This window comes from Phalacrocorax carbo, chromosome 3 (assembly GCF_963921805.1).
Source record: "Phalacrocorax carbo chromosome 3, bPhaCar2.1, whole genome shotgun sequence".
Taxonomy (NCBI): domain Eukaryota; kingdom Metazoa; phylum Chordata; class Aves; order Suliformes; family Phalacrocoracidae; genus Phalacrocorax; species Phalacrocorax carbo.
The window spans coordinates 29861136-29875865 of NC_087515.1; the positions used below are offsets into that span (position 1 = coordinate 29861136).

Consider the following 14730-nt stretch of genomic DNA (forward strand, 5'->3'; position numbering starts at 1 on the left):
ATAATTTCTGGACTAGAGCTGCGTGTTCCCCATAAATACTGGGTGTTCCCATTGAAACTCATACAGCTTTGCTTGGCCTGGACTTTGTGCACAGAGAGATCAGCAGGCAACAAGGCAGGGCCTTGGGGCAGTGCAAGGAGGTGCTGTCGTGGCAGGGCTGATGCTGGGGCATTTGTGTGGTCAAAGGAGTTGTGGCCAGACTGAGTATCGCATCTCTTCTAAAAGGTGCAGCTCAGAATATATATAGGAAGGGGGAAAAAGGCATTTGAATGTGAAAGGGCAGTTTATACCTAGATGACAGCTTTAGAAAAATATCCCCTTGTACCTGCTTTTTGGTAGTCCTATAGCAGCTTTGTGTTCCCTTTGCTTGAAATCCCTTCAGAGGTAACTTTTTTAGCAGCGCAAAACAGACCTGATGGTTATTGTGAGCTTTGATTGCACAAAAACCTTCTCTGGACAAGCTTGGCTTCATGTCTTTTAGATCAGGTAAGTGCGTGTTTGTGTATATACACTTTAGTGTTTGTGTAGCACTAAGGCACTTACTCTGTCATGTCCTTTAATTCCCATAGAAAAGGTGGAAGGGAGCGCAGTGCTGAGTCCCTGGGTAACCCTCCATACGCTTCTGATCCCATCAGGTGAACTTCCGAGGAACGGTGCAGAAGCTGATCAGAATCCGAAATCCCTGGGGGGAAGTGGAGTGGACTGGAAAGTGGAACGACAAGTGAGTTGATGGCTTGCACATTGTCTGTAGGCTTTTACTGCACAGGTGTGATTGTGCTTCTGCTCTCACCTGTCTTCTCCCTACCTCAAATTCCTCTCTAAGTCACATCTGGATGTGGTATTTGCTCTGAGCTTTCAAAAGAAGCATGCCACCACTGTCCTCTTCCATGTAGGTGTCATAGCATGTGTTGCCCTTCATACAAACACCTGCCTTTGTGTAAGGTGGTTCCTACAAGCCTCTCTGTAGTTTCTGCTTCTTTAACAGGCCAGGTTCAGTGGTGAGCTTCTGAAAACTTACTTTCTAAAAGGACTGTAAAAATCCGTTTCTGTTGTTAGCAATGAAAACTGGAGTTTATTCACTTCTGTGTCTGGGCAGTATTTATTCTGGGTCTCGCTTTTTCTAAAATAAAACTCTGTGTCCGTCAAGGCATTAGCACTTTATGCAAATGAAACTGTTTCTGATCCTTACCTTGGATATTTAAGAAGTGAGGTATCAAATATACCAGGTTCCTGTGTTTTAATTCTGCTATGGTTTGAGAGCCCTGGAGCTGCTATCAGCTAGAGATTGTGGAGTATTGCAGTTGCGTGGAGCTGTAAGAAAGTGAAATCACTGTGTTAGAACAGCTATGTTAGGATTTAACCTTTACCATACCCTGTAGCTGATGTGGGGTTGTCTTTCAGCTGCCCAAACTGGAGTGGTGTTGACCCTGAGGTGCGGGAGCGGCTGACCAGGAGGCATGAAGATGGGGAATTTTGGTAAGTACCACAGGGTTACCAGTCAGGCTGAAGGCAATGTCTTCTCTGCTTTTTTCACAGAAAGTGTCATCTTCCAGTACACTTTCCAAGATGAATGAGCAAATTCACCCCAAATCCTAGTGCTAAATTGCAGCAGGAGAGAGAGGGGATAGACAAGGTTGTTGTATATAGAAAAGCTGCCCTTTTAAAGGAGACGTCTGTGGCATTGCCTCCCACAGGATGGCGTTCAATGACTTCTTGAGACATTACTCCCGCCTGGAGATCTGCAACCTGACTCCAGACACACTGGCAAGTGACAAGTATAAGAAGTGGAGCCTTCTGAAGCTGGATGGGAACTGGAGGCGAGGAGCCACTGCAGGGGGCTGCAGGAATTATCCAAGTAAGAGAAACTGGAGAAACCCTTTACTCATCCACATGTACTTTCTTTGGGAGCTTCTGGGAGCTGGTTTGGAGTGGCCTGAGGAGGAGGAGGAGGGTATACATGGGATATCTAGGACTGATGTCCAAAAAGTGGAAGTGTTTGGGAAATGTTGCTCCCTGATGAAGGTCTCGCTGTGGGGGGAGTGTTAGTTTTTCCTTCTCACAGCTGATTTTGGAAGTCAGAACTGCATCTGTCATAGCTGACACGTATGTACCAGCATGGCTGCTTTCAAAGAAGCCTCTGAGCAGTTTGCATAAATCCAATTCCCAGACACTTTTTGGACGAATCCACAGTATTTAATCAAGCTGGAGGAAGAAGATGAGGATCCTGATGACCCTGAGAGGGGCTGCACTTTCCTCGTTGGCCTGATTCAGAAGCACCGTCGGAAGCAGAGGAAGATGGGAGAGGACATGCACACCATCGGCTTCGCGATTTATGAGGCAAGTAAGGCAGTGCAGGTGCATGGGAGGAAAAGGAAAACTTGCACACCTTATAAATGGGGCGGTGCAGTTCTCAGAACTGGGCTTTCTGTCAAAACTCAGGTGGGTTGAGTCAGACACCAGCTGCAGCAAGGAAAATTCCACTTAAATGTTTAGAAAATTATCCTCCACAAAAACAGTGGTCAAGCACAGGGACTGATGGAATCTGCATTCCTGGAAATATCAAAACCTCGGCTGGACAAGGTCCTGAGCAATGTTGCGAACTTTGATATTGGCCTTGCTTTGAATAGGGAGTTGGATCAGGTGACCTACAGAGGCCCTTTCCTACCTATAGTATTCTATGCTTCTAGATGAAGGAGCAAAAGAAGTGTGGGCTCAGCACTCACCTTCCCCTTTGAGCTGACTTAACCATCCCCCTCCCCCCTTCCCAAGAGGTGTAGATGTACCCACTAACCAGCAGTGAAAAGAAATAGCTCTGGAGCTGCCATTCAACAAGCAAATAACTCTCTCCTTTTCCCCTTGCAGGTACCCCCAGAGGTATGTAGCATGCATTGGTGGTCAAGGTGCAGAGTTGGGGCTGAATGGCTTGTGGGACGAAACGGTTCAGAGGATCCTCCTTCACTGCAGGACAATATTGACTGTGCAGAGTCTAAAGTTAGAGACCATTTATTCTGGGAGGGGCCTTGAGCCCATGTTGCATTTCCAGAGCATCTTGGCTTGGGATAAGAGCTCTTTGTACTGCAAAAACTCACCAAAGCTGCTCTTCCATTGGTCTTTTCCCAGCACAGACTGGCACCTGTTTCCCCAGAGCACAGCTGCTTTTCTCAGGTTTGCACAGAGTTTGACACACAAGTAATGTTCCAAGGAGGTGTTTATTTTTATTTCCCTAAGCGCTGTCTTTATTGGTTTCTCTCTGTTTCTACCTGCAGGTAGCTAATAGCATGCCTTGGGGATCAGAGAGGGGTGTGCAACGCAGTGATGCCTATGCAATACGAGGCAGGGCCGTGAATGCCTCTGAGCTTTTGCACCTCAGAGGAGCGAGTGAGGTTGAGCAAAATGCTGGGGTACACTCATTATGGGGCTTGCTGTACCTGCAAGGGTACATGCAAAGCAGCCGGGGTGCCTTGCGGCTCCTGGGGCTATGCTCAAACCAGCTGCTTCTATGTAAAGCTTGGTTTTGTCAGGAAAGAAACAGGACTGCCAGTTAATTAAATTTCTTGCATACCTTTTGAGTGCTTTAGCAGTACTCTGTTAGCTGCTCAGCTCTCACCCTAGCGGTCCAAAAATCTGATTTCCATAAAAAAGAGACTCTATCTACACTCCTGTGATTTTTCTTTCCTCCAAAAGGTGGAATTTTATCTCCCACCATGGCAGCAGGTCTGGCAGGTTTTGCATTCTTAAAAATCTGGGAGGACGGGAAGGGGGATGTTTCTGAACCATGCACATTCCTGATGTTTGCTTCTAGAGCTGTAAGACCCTGGACAGAAGAGTTTATTCTGGAAGATGTTATACTCCAAAATATGCTTTTATAATGTGTAACATTTATTTTAATCTTGGAGGCCTCCATAAGCAGGCTCTCTGCTTTAAGGCAGACTAACCTCAGGGGCAGAGCTGAGCTGCAGTACCCTGGTGGCACCAGCTCTGGAGACCAGAGGGACATTGTTCATAAGCCATCTCGCGTTAAAGAAAAACAGTTAGTGGAAGAATTTGCCAAAAGTCTTCACATGCCAGTCATCATCTGCAAAACGTGGGCGTGACCCGAATGACTTATTGAGACGATCTGCAAAATATGTTTGCACCCACAGCTCAGTAGTACTGTGGTGGGATGCAGCCACCCCCTTTGTCTTCTCTCTTTCAGTTCTGTTAAGTGAACATCTCTTCCCCACCCCCCATCCCCCCCGCCATACATAACTAATTGCCATATCTATTATATTTTTAATTTGTAAATGCAAACACATGCAAACTGTCAGGGTTTTTTTCCTTCTTTCTTTGCTTTTCGTAAGTTTTCTGGCCAGACAAATATTCATCTGAGCAAAAACTTTTTCCTGACCAACAAAGCAAGGGAAAAATCAAACACCTTCATCAACCTCCGAGAAGTGCTGAATCGGTTCAAGCTCCCTGCAGGAGAATATATCATCGTGCCCTCGACCTTTGAGCCCAACAAGAATGGGGATTTCTGTCTGCGAGTCTTCTCTGAAAAAAACGCCAACTCCACGTATGTAGCTTTTTTTGTAACCATGTAAGAGCGGTATGGGCATGGCCCCTCTTGCAGGCGTGGAAGGATGGAGCAGCCCAGGGCTGGGGTAGATCTGCTTCCCGCAGGGTGTGGGAAAGGGGTATGTGTAACCACCTTGTATGGATGGGTCACGGCAGTTAGTGTTTGTCCCCAGTTCCCCCATTAGCAACTGAGGAAAGTTTGAGTAAACTTAGCAGGAAGGAATGGTGGAATAATAATAATGATAATAATATAGTATAATATAGTAAATAGTTGTTGTTGTTGTTATTACCAGCCCTACTTGGGGAGACATTTGTAGTTATTGGGCTGTAGGCGGCTGGGTGTCACAGTACAGGCTGGTCTGTGGAGAGAAGAAAACCCCAGAGCACAGCAGGGTGGGCTCTCTGCTTGGGAGACAAGAAACGCGTGTGATTTCTGCTGTCTGGGAACACACTGTTTGCATCAAATTATCTCATGCTTTTGAGATTAAAGCTTAATCTGGCTACTGCCGTAAAAGACAATAAAAGAATAATTCTATAAATACGTTAGCAGCAAAAGGAGGACTAAGAAGAATCTCCAGCCTTTATTAGATGTGGGAGGAAACACAGTGACAAAGGATGAGGAAAAGGCTGACGTACTTAATACCTTATTCGCGTCAGTCTTTAATAGTAAGGCCAGTTGTTCTCTGGGTACCCAGCCAGAGTTGTTCTAAATGGTTAGTGACCTGCTACACAATTTAGGCATACACGAGTCTATGGGGCCAGATGGGATCCACCCAAGGGTACTGAAGGAACTGGCAGAAGTGCTCACCAAGCTGCTTTCCATCATTTATCAGCAGTCCTGGCTAACTGGGGAGGTCCCAGCTGGCTGGAGATTAGCAAATGTGACATCCATCCACAAGAAGGGCTGGAAGGAGGATCCAGAGAACTACAGGCCTGTCAGCCTGACCTCAGTGGTGGGGAGGATTATGGAGCGGATCATCTTGAGTGCCATCGTGCAGCTTGTACAGGATAACCAAGTGATCAGGCGCGGTTAGCATGGGTTTATGAAAGGCAGGTCCTACTTAACTAACCTGATCTCCTTCTGTGACAAGGTGACCTGCTTAGTAGATGAGGGAAAGTCTGTGGATGTTGTCTACCTAGGCTTTAGTAAAGCCTTTGACCCCATTTCCCACAGCATGCCCCTGGAGAAAAACTGGCTGCTCATGTCTTGGACAGGCATACTCTTTGCTGGGTAAAAAACTGGCTGGATGGCCAGGCCCAAAGAGTTGTGGTGAATGGAGTTAAATCTAGTTGGTGGCCAGTCACAAGTGGTGTTCCCCAGTGCTCAGTGTTGGGGCTGGTTCTGTTTAATATCTTCATCAATTATCTGGATGAGGGGATCGAGTGCACCCTCAGTAAGTTTGCAGGCGACACCAAGTTAAGTGGGAGTGTTGGTCTGCTTGAGGGCTCTACAGAGGGATCTGGACAGGCTGGATTGATGGGCCAAGACCAACTGTATGGGGTTCAACAAGGCTCACTGTTGAGTCCTGCACTTGGGCCAGAACAACTCCATGGAACGCTACAGGCTTGGGGAAGAGTGGCCGGAAAGCTGCCCAGCCAGAAGGGATCTGGGGGTGTTGGTTGACAGCTGGCTGAACGTGAGCTGGCAGCGTGTGCAGGTGGTCAAGAAGGCCAACAGCATCCTGGACTTTATCAGGAATAGTGTGGCCGGCAGGAGGAGGGAAGTGATCGTGCCCCTGTACTTGGCACTGGTGAGGCCACACCTTGAATCCTGTGTTCAGTTTTGGGCCTCTTAGTACAAGACAGACATTGAGGTGCTGGAGCGTGTCCAGAGAAGGGCAACAAAGCTGGTGAAGGGTCTGGAGCACAAGTCTTAAGAGGAACGGTTGAGGCAGCTGGGGTTGTTTAGTCTGAAGAAGGGGAGACCTTATTGCTCTCTACAACTATGTGAAAGGAGGTTGTAGTGAGGTGAGGATCAGTCTCTTCTCCCAAGTAATGAGGGATAGGATGAGAGGAAATGGGCTCAAGCTGTGCCAGGGAAGGTTTAGACTGAATATTGGGAAATACTACTTCCCCTGAAAGGGTTGTCAGAGATTGGAACAGGCTGTCTGGGGAAGTGGTTGAGTCACCATCCCTGGTGGTATTTAAAAGATGTTTGGATGTGGTACTTAGGGACATGGTTTAGTTGTGAACTAGCAGTGTTAGGTTAACAGTTGGACTTGATGACCTTGAAGATCTTTTCCAACCTATGCAATTCTGTGTCTGAGATCAGGGTGGGAAAAAATTCAAGATACTTCCTCAACCAAATTTGATAAAATGAAAATGGGTTTTAATGGAATTGGCTCAAACTACACCATCAACTGCAAAGCCGTGAAAAAGTTTAGATGTGTTGAATCTTAAAGAGCAGCTGAGCTAAGGCCTTGGGAAGGGGTGTGGGATCTTTTGTACCGAATTCCCTAGCTCAAAGCAAGCAAAAACCTTGCTACTATTCTGTAATCTTTTGTTGCATGTTTCTGTAGTGGTGAGGAAACTGGGACGTCAGTTGTGTGAAGGCACATTCAGCTTTTGATGAACCCTTAGCAGGTGTCTGTAGGTGTGATGCTTCCACAGCAGCTGGGGGACAGCATGAGACACTTTTCCTCCCACTCTGTTGCATCCAAAAGACTTTAAGTCTCTCACTGTTGCTGTTTTAAAGGAGAAAAAGGAAAAAAATGTTACTAGATAGAGGTTTTATTTGCAACCGAGAGCCTGGCCTTGGGCTGAGGTCTGTAGGCAGTGGCACTAAGTGACCCAAAGGGTTATGCCTGACCCGAAATCCTGTCTGTGACTCTGCAGGTCCTTGCACAGTTTGTAATGTGTTTTGAAACTCTTGTTGCCATAGCTGGCAAAATGCTGCTTTCACTGGTGGTATGCAGTGTCTGTGGCTGATTTAACCCAGTAACCTCTGAGCTTTGAATATTCATCATTATTCCCATAATTTAAAGAACCCCTCTTTGACTGAAACTTGAAACAAGGGCATCAGAAAAGTGACTTGTTTTGTTTTTAATATTGTTTTCTTTATTTTTCTAGGGTTATAGATGATGAAATTGAGGCCAATTTTGAAGAGGTATATCTTAACTTAAATGTTTTAAATTGAGATAATTTTGTGGTAAGTGGGGCTGGAGTGCCTGTCCCCGTGCAGGGCAGCGTTTTTTATAGGCATTGTCAAGAACTGTTGTCCTATTTCAGAAACAGAGCTTTCAATATCGGTAGTTGAATGTTCCACAAATGGAAACATCCTAAGCAATAATGGAAACACATGTTGTCCCTTATCTGGAGTGCTGAGTTTGGGCTTGCCGGGTAGAGGAGATCAGGTACTCTCTGCAGAGGTAACTGGAGCCACAGGAAATTCCTTCGGCTCTCCAGGAATCCGGGAGTGCAGCCCTTTAGCCATAGGAGTGTTTTTGCATGTGATGATGTTTCCATAAGTAAGAAGTGGCTCGCCATATGTTTAATCTTGCTGGAGCTGGGGATGTTTCGCCTACTAATGCATCTACCACTCTGTGTGGGTTTTCTCTGCCTCCCCCCCCCCTTATTTTTTTCAGGATGAGAACTACATTTTGCTTGCTTTTCTTTAATGAAAACAGCTAGCCCAACAGCAGTAGTAGCAGCAACAGTGAAGTTCTGAATTTGGTAGTGATTTTTTTAAATAAAGAATTTATCAATTTTTAAAATTTTTTTAAAGCCATTGCAAAAGCTCTTAATTCCTGCAGTGTTTGCAACACCAGCATTTTGAGGCACCCCTGAAAATAAAACTGATTGAAATCAAAGTAAAAGCACTCTGTACATTTAACTTTGTAATTAAAAATGTGTTTTACTAGGGGCAAGGAAATGCATTAAGCCCTCCTCAGGCAGAAAAGTTCCTCCTTTCCGTATTCTCTATTTCTCTCTTCTAGACAGAGATCAGTGAAGATGACATTGAACCCAGCTTTAAAAAGCTTTTTGGACAGCTAGCAGGAAGTGTGAGTATCTTTCTGTGAACATCTTACCCACTCCCCTATGTTACCAGTAAGAGAGACGCCTCCCTCAGGATGGAGTTTAATTCTTGTGCTGAGTCAGATCTTGAGCATGTGCATAATTGTGCATGAATAAATCTGTGTAGCTACCCGTCTGCTTACACAACGGATTTGTGAGCGCTGCTGGCAAACAACCTCTGCTCTCCTTGAACTGCAGGCTTGACTTTTATCTCTGCAGCTCCCTACTTCTGTCCTTCAGGCAGATCATTTGGTGCAGGCGCATGGGTCCCTCCGGGAGATGATGAGGGCTGGGCTGTGCCTTCTCCCCTGGCTGCTTTCACCTGCCCGAGGGCTCCGGCAGACCTCACAGCTGGCTGTGCTAATGCCTGGGAATTGGTGGTGCTCCTGGGAATGGGTGGTGGGGTGAGCTTAGTTCTTGTGTTTCAATCCAAGGGAAACTTGAACACTAGGGGATGTTTGAACTTGGCCAACTCACTCAAAGGAATCAGAGGCTGCTTACGAGATCGTATCTGCAACTCGGAGTGAAGAACTTGTTTTCCTCTTTTCTGCAGGATGCAGAGATCTCCGCCTTCGAACTGCGCAAGATCTTGAATAAAGTCTTGGCTAAACGTAAGTACCTTCCTCCAACCACGCCTTCAGTTGGCCACCAGCAGGTTTCCAGTGTAGCCATGAGGGTACAGAGTGCAGCACTGACCTGGGCAGAGTCAAACCCCTGAGCTCTGCCCCAGACCTGTGGCATGGCTCTCCAAATGGCCACAGCCATGCGCTATCTTCACTCCTTCAGGGGGCTGCGGAAATGCTGGGGCTGTGCCTGCGCTGATGGTGTTTCACAGGGCGTGTGCTTTGGCATGGTGCCTTTTATCCCAGTATCTGCTGCTGGGAATTGGCTGCCAGGAAGATGGATGGATTTGATTAACACTTGATAATAATCAAGAGAAGGTATTGCTGCTGCTTGAGCATTGAATCACTCAGGATTCAAACAGTAGCCCAGCCAGTGGTCAGGGGTGTCCCTGAGGAGGAGGAGAAACTTTGAAAATTTGGGCTTTTTTTTAATGTGAAGTGATTCAGAGCTTGGTTCTGCAATATTTTCCTTTCCATTAAACAGTGCTCAAGAAATAAGTGCTTGGAGAAATAAGTGTCTCTCTAATTTCCAAAGTGAAATATTAGCCAGGTAGCCAGGACTGTGTCGTATGTCTGTGTGCACCAACCAGTTAGCAATGGTGGATTGCTGGTTACCAAGCTTGATTTGCTCATCTTACCTTGCATGAAGCTACCTACCACTGGCCTCTATAGGTCAGAAATCCATGTTGTCCACAAAAGTCTGCCCTTGTCTTTCCTGCACTTATTGTCTGCCTGCAAAGCTTTATCTTTGGCTCTTGCCTCTGTAGCATGCCTACTAACCCGGCTAACTGGGGACTCACTGCTTGGGGAAACATCACAGCTAACTTTCACCCTAAGCTTCTTCACCAGGAAATCACAGGGCTGCTTATTAGCGTCCATTTGCCTGCTTCAGTGCTGCGTCCCTTTCCTGCAAAACAAGGACTATCTTATGACCCTTTGCCAAGAGCCTTGTAATTCTTGCTCTTGTGTCCTCCTACCTGAAGCTCTCCCTCGCTGGCAAGTCCTGACCCCGCTGACCACACCGCTAAGTGAGCATTGCCTCCTGCTCTGCTGGATGCAAAGGAGTTGCCAGAAGTTGTGGCTACCTCAGAGGGGCTACCTAAGCAACATAAGGCAATGGTCTCCCATCCAGCGTTTGAGGGAACTGTACGGTTACCTATATGCAAGTATCCTGACTATAGCTCTCCAGGCACCACATCCTCCACAGTCTGCATTGCGTTAGGTACCTTCCAGATCCCAAAGGCTTCAGATGATACTAATAATTCCCAGAGCAGGTGGCAGGCATCCCCTGCTGCTCACTGCGCTCATCTGGCCCAGACTCTGGCAGCGATACAGCTCGGCACCTATTCCCAGGGGAGGATTTGAAGTAGGCAGGAGACTGCTGTTGAGTAACTAGCACGTGTAGGTTGCAAACAACATAAAACGCTAAGAACATGCTACATAGAAGCAAAAAAATACACAAAACTGAAAATGTCACCTTGCCAGTTGCAAAGGAAGCCACCAATGACACGGAAGCAAATAAGGGCTGAGGTCTGTGTGCTGGTTACAGAGCTCATGAGCTATTTACAAAGGTGCTGTGGTACAGAATGCAATGCTAATCCTGTCTTTTGCTCTTTCTTTACAGGCCAAGATATTAAATCTGATGGCTTTAGTATTGAGACATGCAAAATAATGGTTGACCTGTTAGATGTATCCTTTAAGGCTGTTCCTAGATGATATACTTCTGTCTGTACTGGAGCAGGTGAGCTGCTGCCTTGGTAGTGGCGGGTCCATACTGATGCACTAGTGACTCCTGAGGTGGAGAAGTTGGTTTTACCCTGGTTCCCCTGAACAAAAATGGTAGCCCTTCCTATTGCTGCTGACCATGGCACATGCGTTCTCCCCGATAGCAGAGAAAATCTGTTTTCAGACAGGATGATCTGCTTTGAAGTCTTCCCAACTGTTGCATGTTTGGTTTAGCTGGGGACAGATGATGTGTGTGCTGGGAAAAGGCACCTCGCTGACAGTATGGTGTGGCTCTGGCTGTACAGATTCTACAGCCTTGGCTGCAGAATTTGAACACTGCATTTCGCTGCATTGTTATCTGGCTGGAGTTGGTAAGGGCATCGTAAAGCCATGAGTAGCAAATAGAAAATGAGTGAAACAAATACAGGAGCCAGAGAGTATGCTGGCTTTTATGATCTTCATCCTACGCCTTTGCCCTTATTCTTAAGAGTAGAAGGATTCAAGTCCAAGAATAATTGTGTTCAGCCTCCCTGTGCAGTGGGAGTTGAATTGCATAGTCAGAAAAAAGGAAAATTACCAAACCAGAATGATGCTCTGCTATAATTAGAAGTAAAATAGGGCAATCTGCAGGGACTCCTTAGCGGTTTTTGGGAGCAACACAATGACCAGGTTCTTTTGTTAGCTGTTTGTGCAAGAACTTAAGCTCTCCAAATAGCAGGCTTGGTTGTGGCTTTTCCTGTTTATAATCCAGAATTAGGACTCATCCTTCTGTAACTGCAGGTGTTGAACCAACTACGCAGAACAAAATGGCATTGTCTCGGCTCTTTTATATGTGTATTGAAAAGATAGAGAGCTGCCAAAGGAGGAGCAGAAAGAGATTGTGAACTGATCACAGTTTAAATGAATCAAACATCGTACTGATTTAGAAAGGCATCTTGGGCAACAATTGTGTATTCAACAGGTTAAGTCCTTCAGAGAGGACTTGCATCTTTTTCTTAATTGCAATTTTATTTAAGTAAGTAAACCCAGCACAGGGAGGGGACAACCCTTTTCCTTCCCTCCAAAGAGATTACCTTAACTCAAAGAAGAATGACGGGAGTGGTAAACTGGGACTGAAGGAGTTCTATGTCCTCTGGACAAAGATTCAGAAATACCAGGTAAGACACAACCCTTTTGGGAGAACAAGCAATCAAATGGAGAGGTGTGATTTGTCTCATACAGTGTATACAATCACACTTCCCAAAGCAGGGACTCACTTCAGCTCATGATGCGTTTGTGCCCTCAGTCCCCCAGGTTTTGTTCCTTGGAGTCCAGGGATGCAACTGCTTGTCTTTTGGGTGCTCAGGTGAAGGGCTGAAGGAGAGACTGCCTCTTTTCCTGCCTTACTCTTGGAGGGTTTTCTGTTTTAACTCATGTCCAAATACGTTTAGCTTTCGCACTTAACAGCGTGAGTTTGATGTCAGTCTTGCTGCTTCCTTTGGTAGTGATAGTGACATTTTGCACGGGCCTTCAAGGAATTCTCTGGAGTCTTCATCTGCTTTGGCTGTTGCATTAAAAAGATGTACCTTCTAAAGCTGGTTTTTGAACTTGGGGATAAGTACTTCAGACATGTTGCAAACAGTCCTGAACAGCACACAGGCTGCATTTCAAAATGTTTGACTTCTGACTAAAGTCAAAACATACTCTGAATTATTGACAAGTTTTGACTTTGGGTTTTGTGTTCTACAGAAAATTTACAGGGAAATTGATGTGGATCGATCTGGTACCATGAATTCGTACGAGATGAGGAGAGCACTGGAAACAGCAGGTATTTTATATTGGTCTGTCTGGTTTTAGGATTCTATCAGTTTCAAGCTGAGTTCATAGATGCTCACTAGTCTCCTATATTTCACTTGTAAGATGAAAAAATCCCATGTTCCCAGACCTGAAAGGCCTCCATTTAATCTAGATGCTCAGCCTGGCCTCTTGTCTTTGTGTGGCAGTGTCTTGCCACGCAGGCACACTAAAAGCATCTCAAAGGAGTGACAGTTTTGCAGTTATCTTCCATGGTGACGAGCATTTGGAGAAGCACAAACAAGTGCAACAATCTGGTCTAGTAACAGCATACTGTTGTCTTTCAATGAATCTCTCTGTGTGTGGGGGGGTTTGGCATGAGCCTGGAAAACCAGGACACTGTGACCTAGGGAATGGGATTGGCTTGACCATGGGTTGATGCTCACAAGAGAGTTAAAAGAAGAGTCAGTTTGCTACTGCAACCACTGAAAAGCACATTGGGGTTATGACGGTGAGTGGGGGGAGGGGTATCACAGAGCCATATGATCCCAGATTAATTTACTGATCTTCTGGGGCCATATTAACGTCTGCATTTGGGCTGTCTGGAGCTTTCCCCTCCTGTCACCACGTAAGATGAAGCAGCGTTTCTTTTTGTCCCAAAGTTTAGATACCCTTTGGAAACAGAGATCCATTTGCCCACAGAAAGCCACTGCTTCATCTCAGGTCTCAGTGGGCTGAGTCTGGCAGCTGCCTGGTCACCTAGGGAAGGACCACGAGCTGGAGCAATTGGCTGTGTCCCCTCCCCAGGGAAACAGGAGTACAGGTGTGGGTGCAAACGCAGCAGGAAGAACACACATGACCTAGTCACAGCTCTAAATCACTCGACGTACAGAAGGGGTTGTTGGGAGTTTCCAAAATGGAGTAAATACTCTTAAAATTTGAGTATTTAACCAGAAGTAGGTAATTGAATTTATGGCAGTGTATAAGGTTGGGGGTTTTTTTGTTGGTTGGAGCTTTCTGCTTTTTTTTTTTTTTTTTCTTACTCTTGGTTTTAAATCCTTGACACTGTATTTTTAGGGTTCAAACTGAACTGCCAGTTACATCAAATCATTGTGGCTCGGTTTGCTGATGAAGACCTCATCATTGACTTTGATAACTTTGTCCGGTGTTTGATTCGGCTGGAAACCTTGTTCAGTGAGTACATGCTTAATAACTAGACAGACCCTGTTGCTTTTGTGTTTTCAAGTCCAGGATAAGTTATTCAGAAACATTTGTATTGGAACCAAAATGACTTCAAAGCTGAGCTATAAATCTGGCAATTCAGTCTACACATTCCTCCTAGATCTAGAAACCAACTAGCCTTTTAGGCCGGACTGCTGAATTGGAGCCAGACAGTCTTCCATGCAAACAACTAAATGTTGATTTAAAAGAAAATTTTAAAAAAATAATCTAAACACAGGTTGACAAATAGTGTTAATATTACAGACTGAACCATAAAAGAAGTTTGGTCTTGTTCTTGCAATGGCTTTAGAGTGGCCCTTTCTGGTTTGGAGTGTAGACCGTTGTTATAAATTTTAGATTAAATTGGGACTAAATTCCGTTTTGATCCTGAAGCACAAGGAAGGAGAAGGCTATTTGTTCCTATATTCAACCTTGTCTGTCATCTCTCTCCTACCACAGAAATGTTCAGAAAACTGGATACTGAGAAAACTGGAACAATAGAATTGAACCTTGTTAATGTAAGTTCATTTGGCTTTAAAATGTTTCTTTTTATCTTTTGGGGGGGGGGCAGGGGAAGGGGTTAACAGCAGAGACTGTCCTGCTCCTTTCTGACTAATTATGGCTGGCTGTATGTATGTATGTATTCACATATATGCTGGTTTTATATAGCTTGTGTACTTATAAGCAGCCCTTTTTTAACATGTACCTACCATCACACTGTACTCCCTAATGAACAGACAGGTTACCTGAACCAGAAGCCATTTATCCCTTACTGGCAGTAATTTTTAACTGATATGTATGCAGGCTTTTGCCCTGCCTT

At 45.5% G+C, this 14730-nt stretch overlaps 1 protein-coding gene across 2 annotated transcripts in view; it reads left to right on the top strand.

Annotated features, from left to right (window-relative positions):
• CAPN2 (calpain 2) overlaps positions 1 to 14730 on the top strand; it is a 33714-nt gene that overhangs the window by 13802 nt on the left and 5182 nt on the right. The window contains exons 7-20 of one of the 2 annotated variants that reach the window (XM_064446334.1): positions 636 to 721; positions 1402 to 1476; positions 1695 to 1855; positions 2168 to 2337; positions 2863 to 2874; positions 4341 to 4552; positions 7624 to 7660; positions 8490 to 8555; positions 9122 to 9179; positions 10816 to 10880; positions 12005 to 12073; positions 12645 to 12723; positions 13767 to 13883; positions 14370 to 14428. In XM_064446334.1, coding sequence (XP_064302404.1) covers positions 636 to 721; positions 1402 to 1476; positions 1695 to 1855; positions 2168 to 2337; positions 2863 to 2874; positions 4341 to 4552; positions 7624 to 7660; positions 8490 to 8555; positions 9122 to 9179; positions 10816 to 10880; positions 12005 to 12073; positions 12645 to 12723; positions 13767 to 13883; positions 14370 to 14428 — 1266 coding nt within the window. Of the gene's footprint in view, positions 1 to 635; positions 722 to 1401; positions 1477 to 1694; positions 1856 to 2167; positions 2350 to 2862; positions 2875 to 4340; positions 4553 to 7623; positions 7661 to 8489; positions 8556 to 9121; positions 9180 to 10815; positions 10881 to 12004; positions 12074 to 12644; positions 12724 to 13766; positions 13884 to 14369; positions 14429 to 14730 lie in introns of both variants that reach the window. The other variant, XM_064446333.1, reaches the window with a different exon arrangement.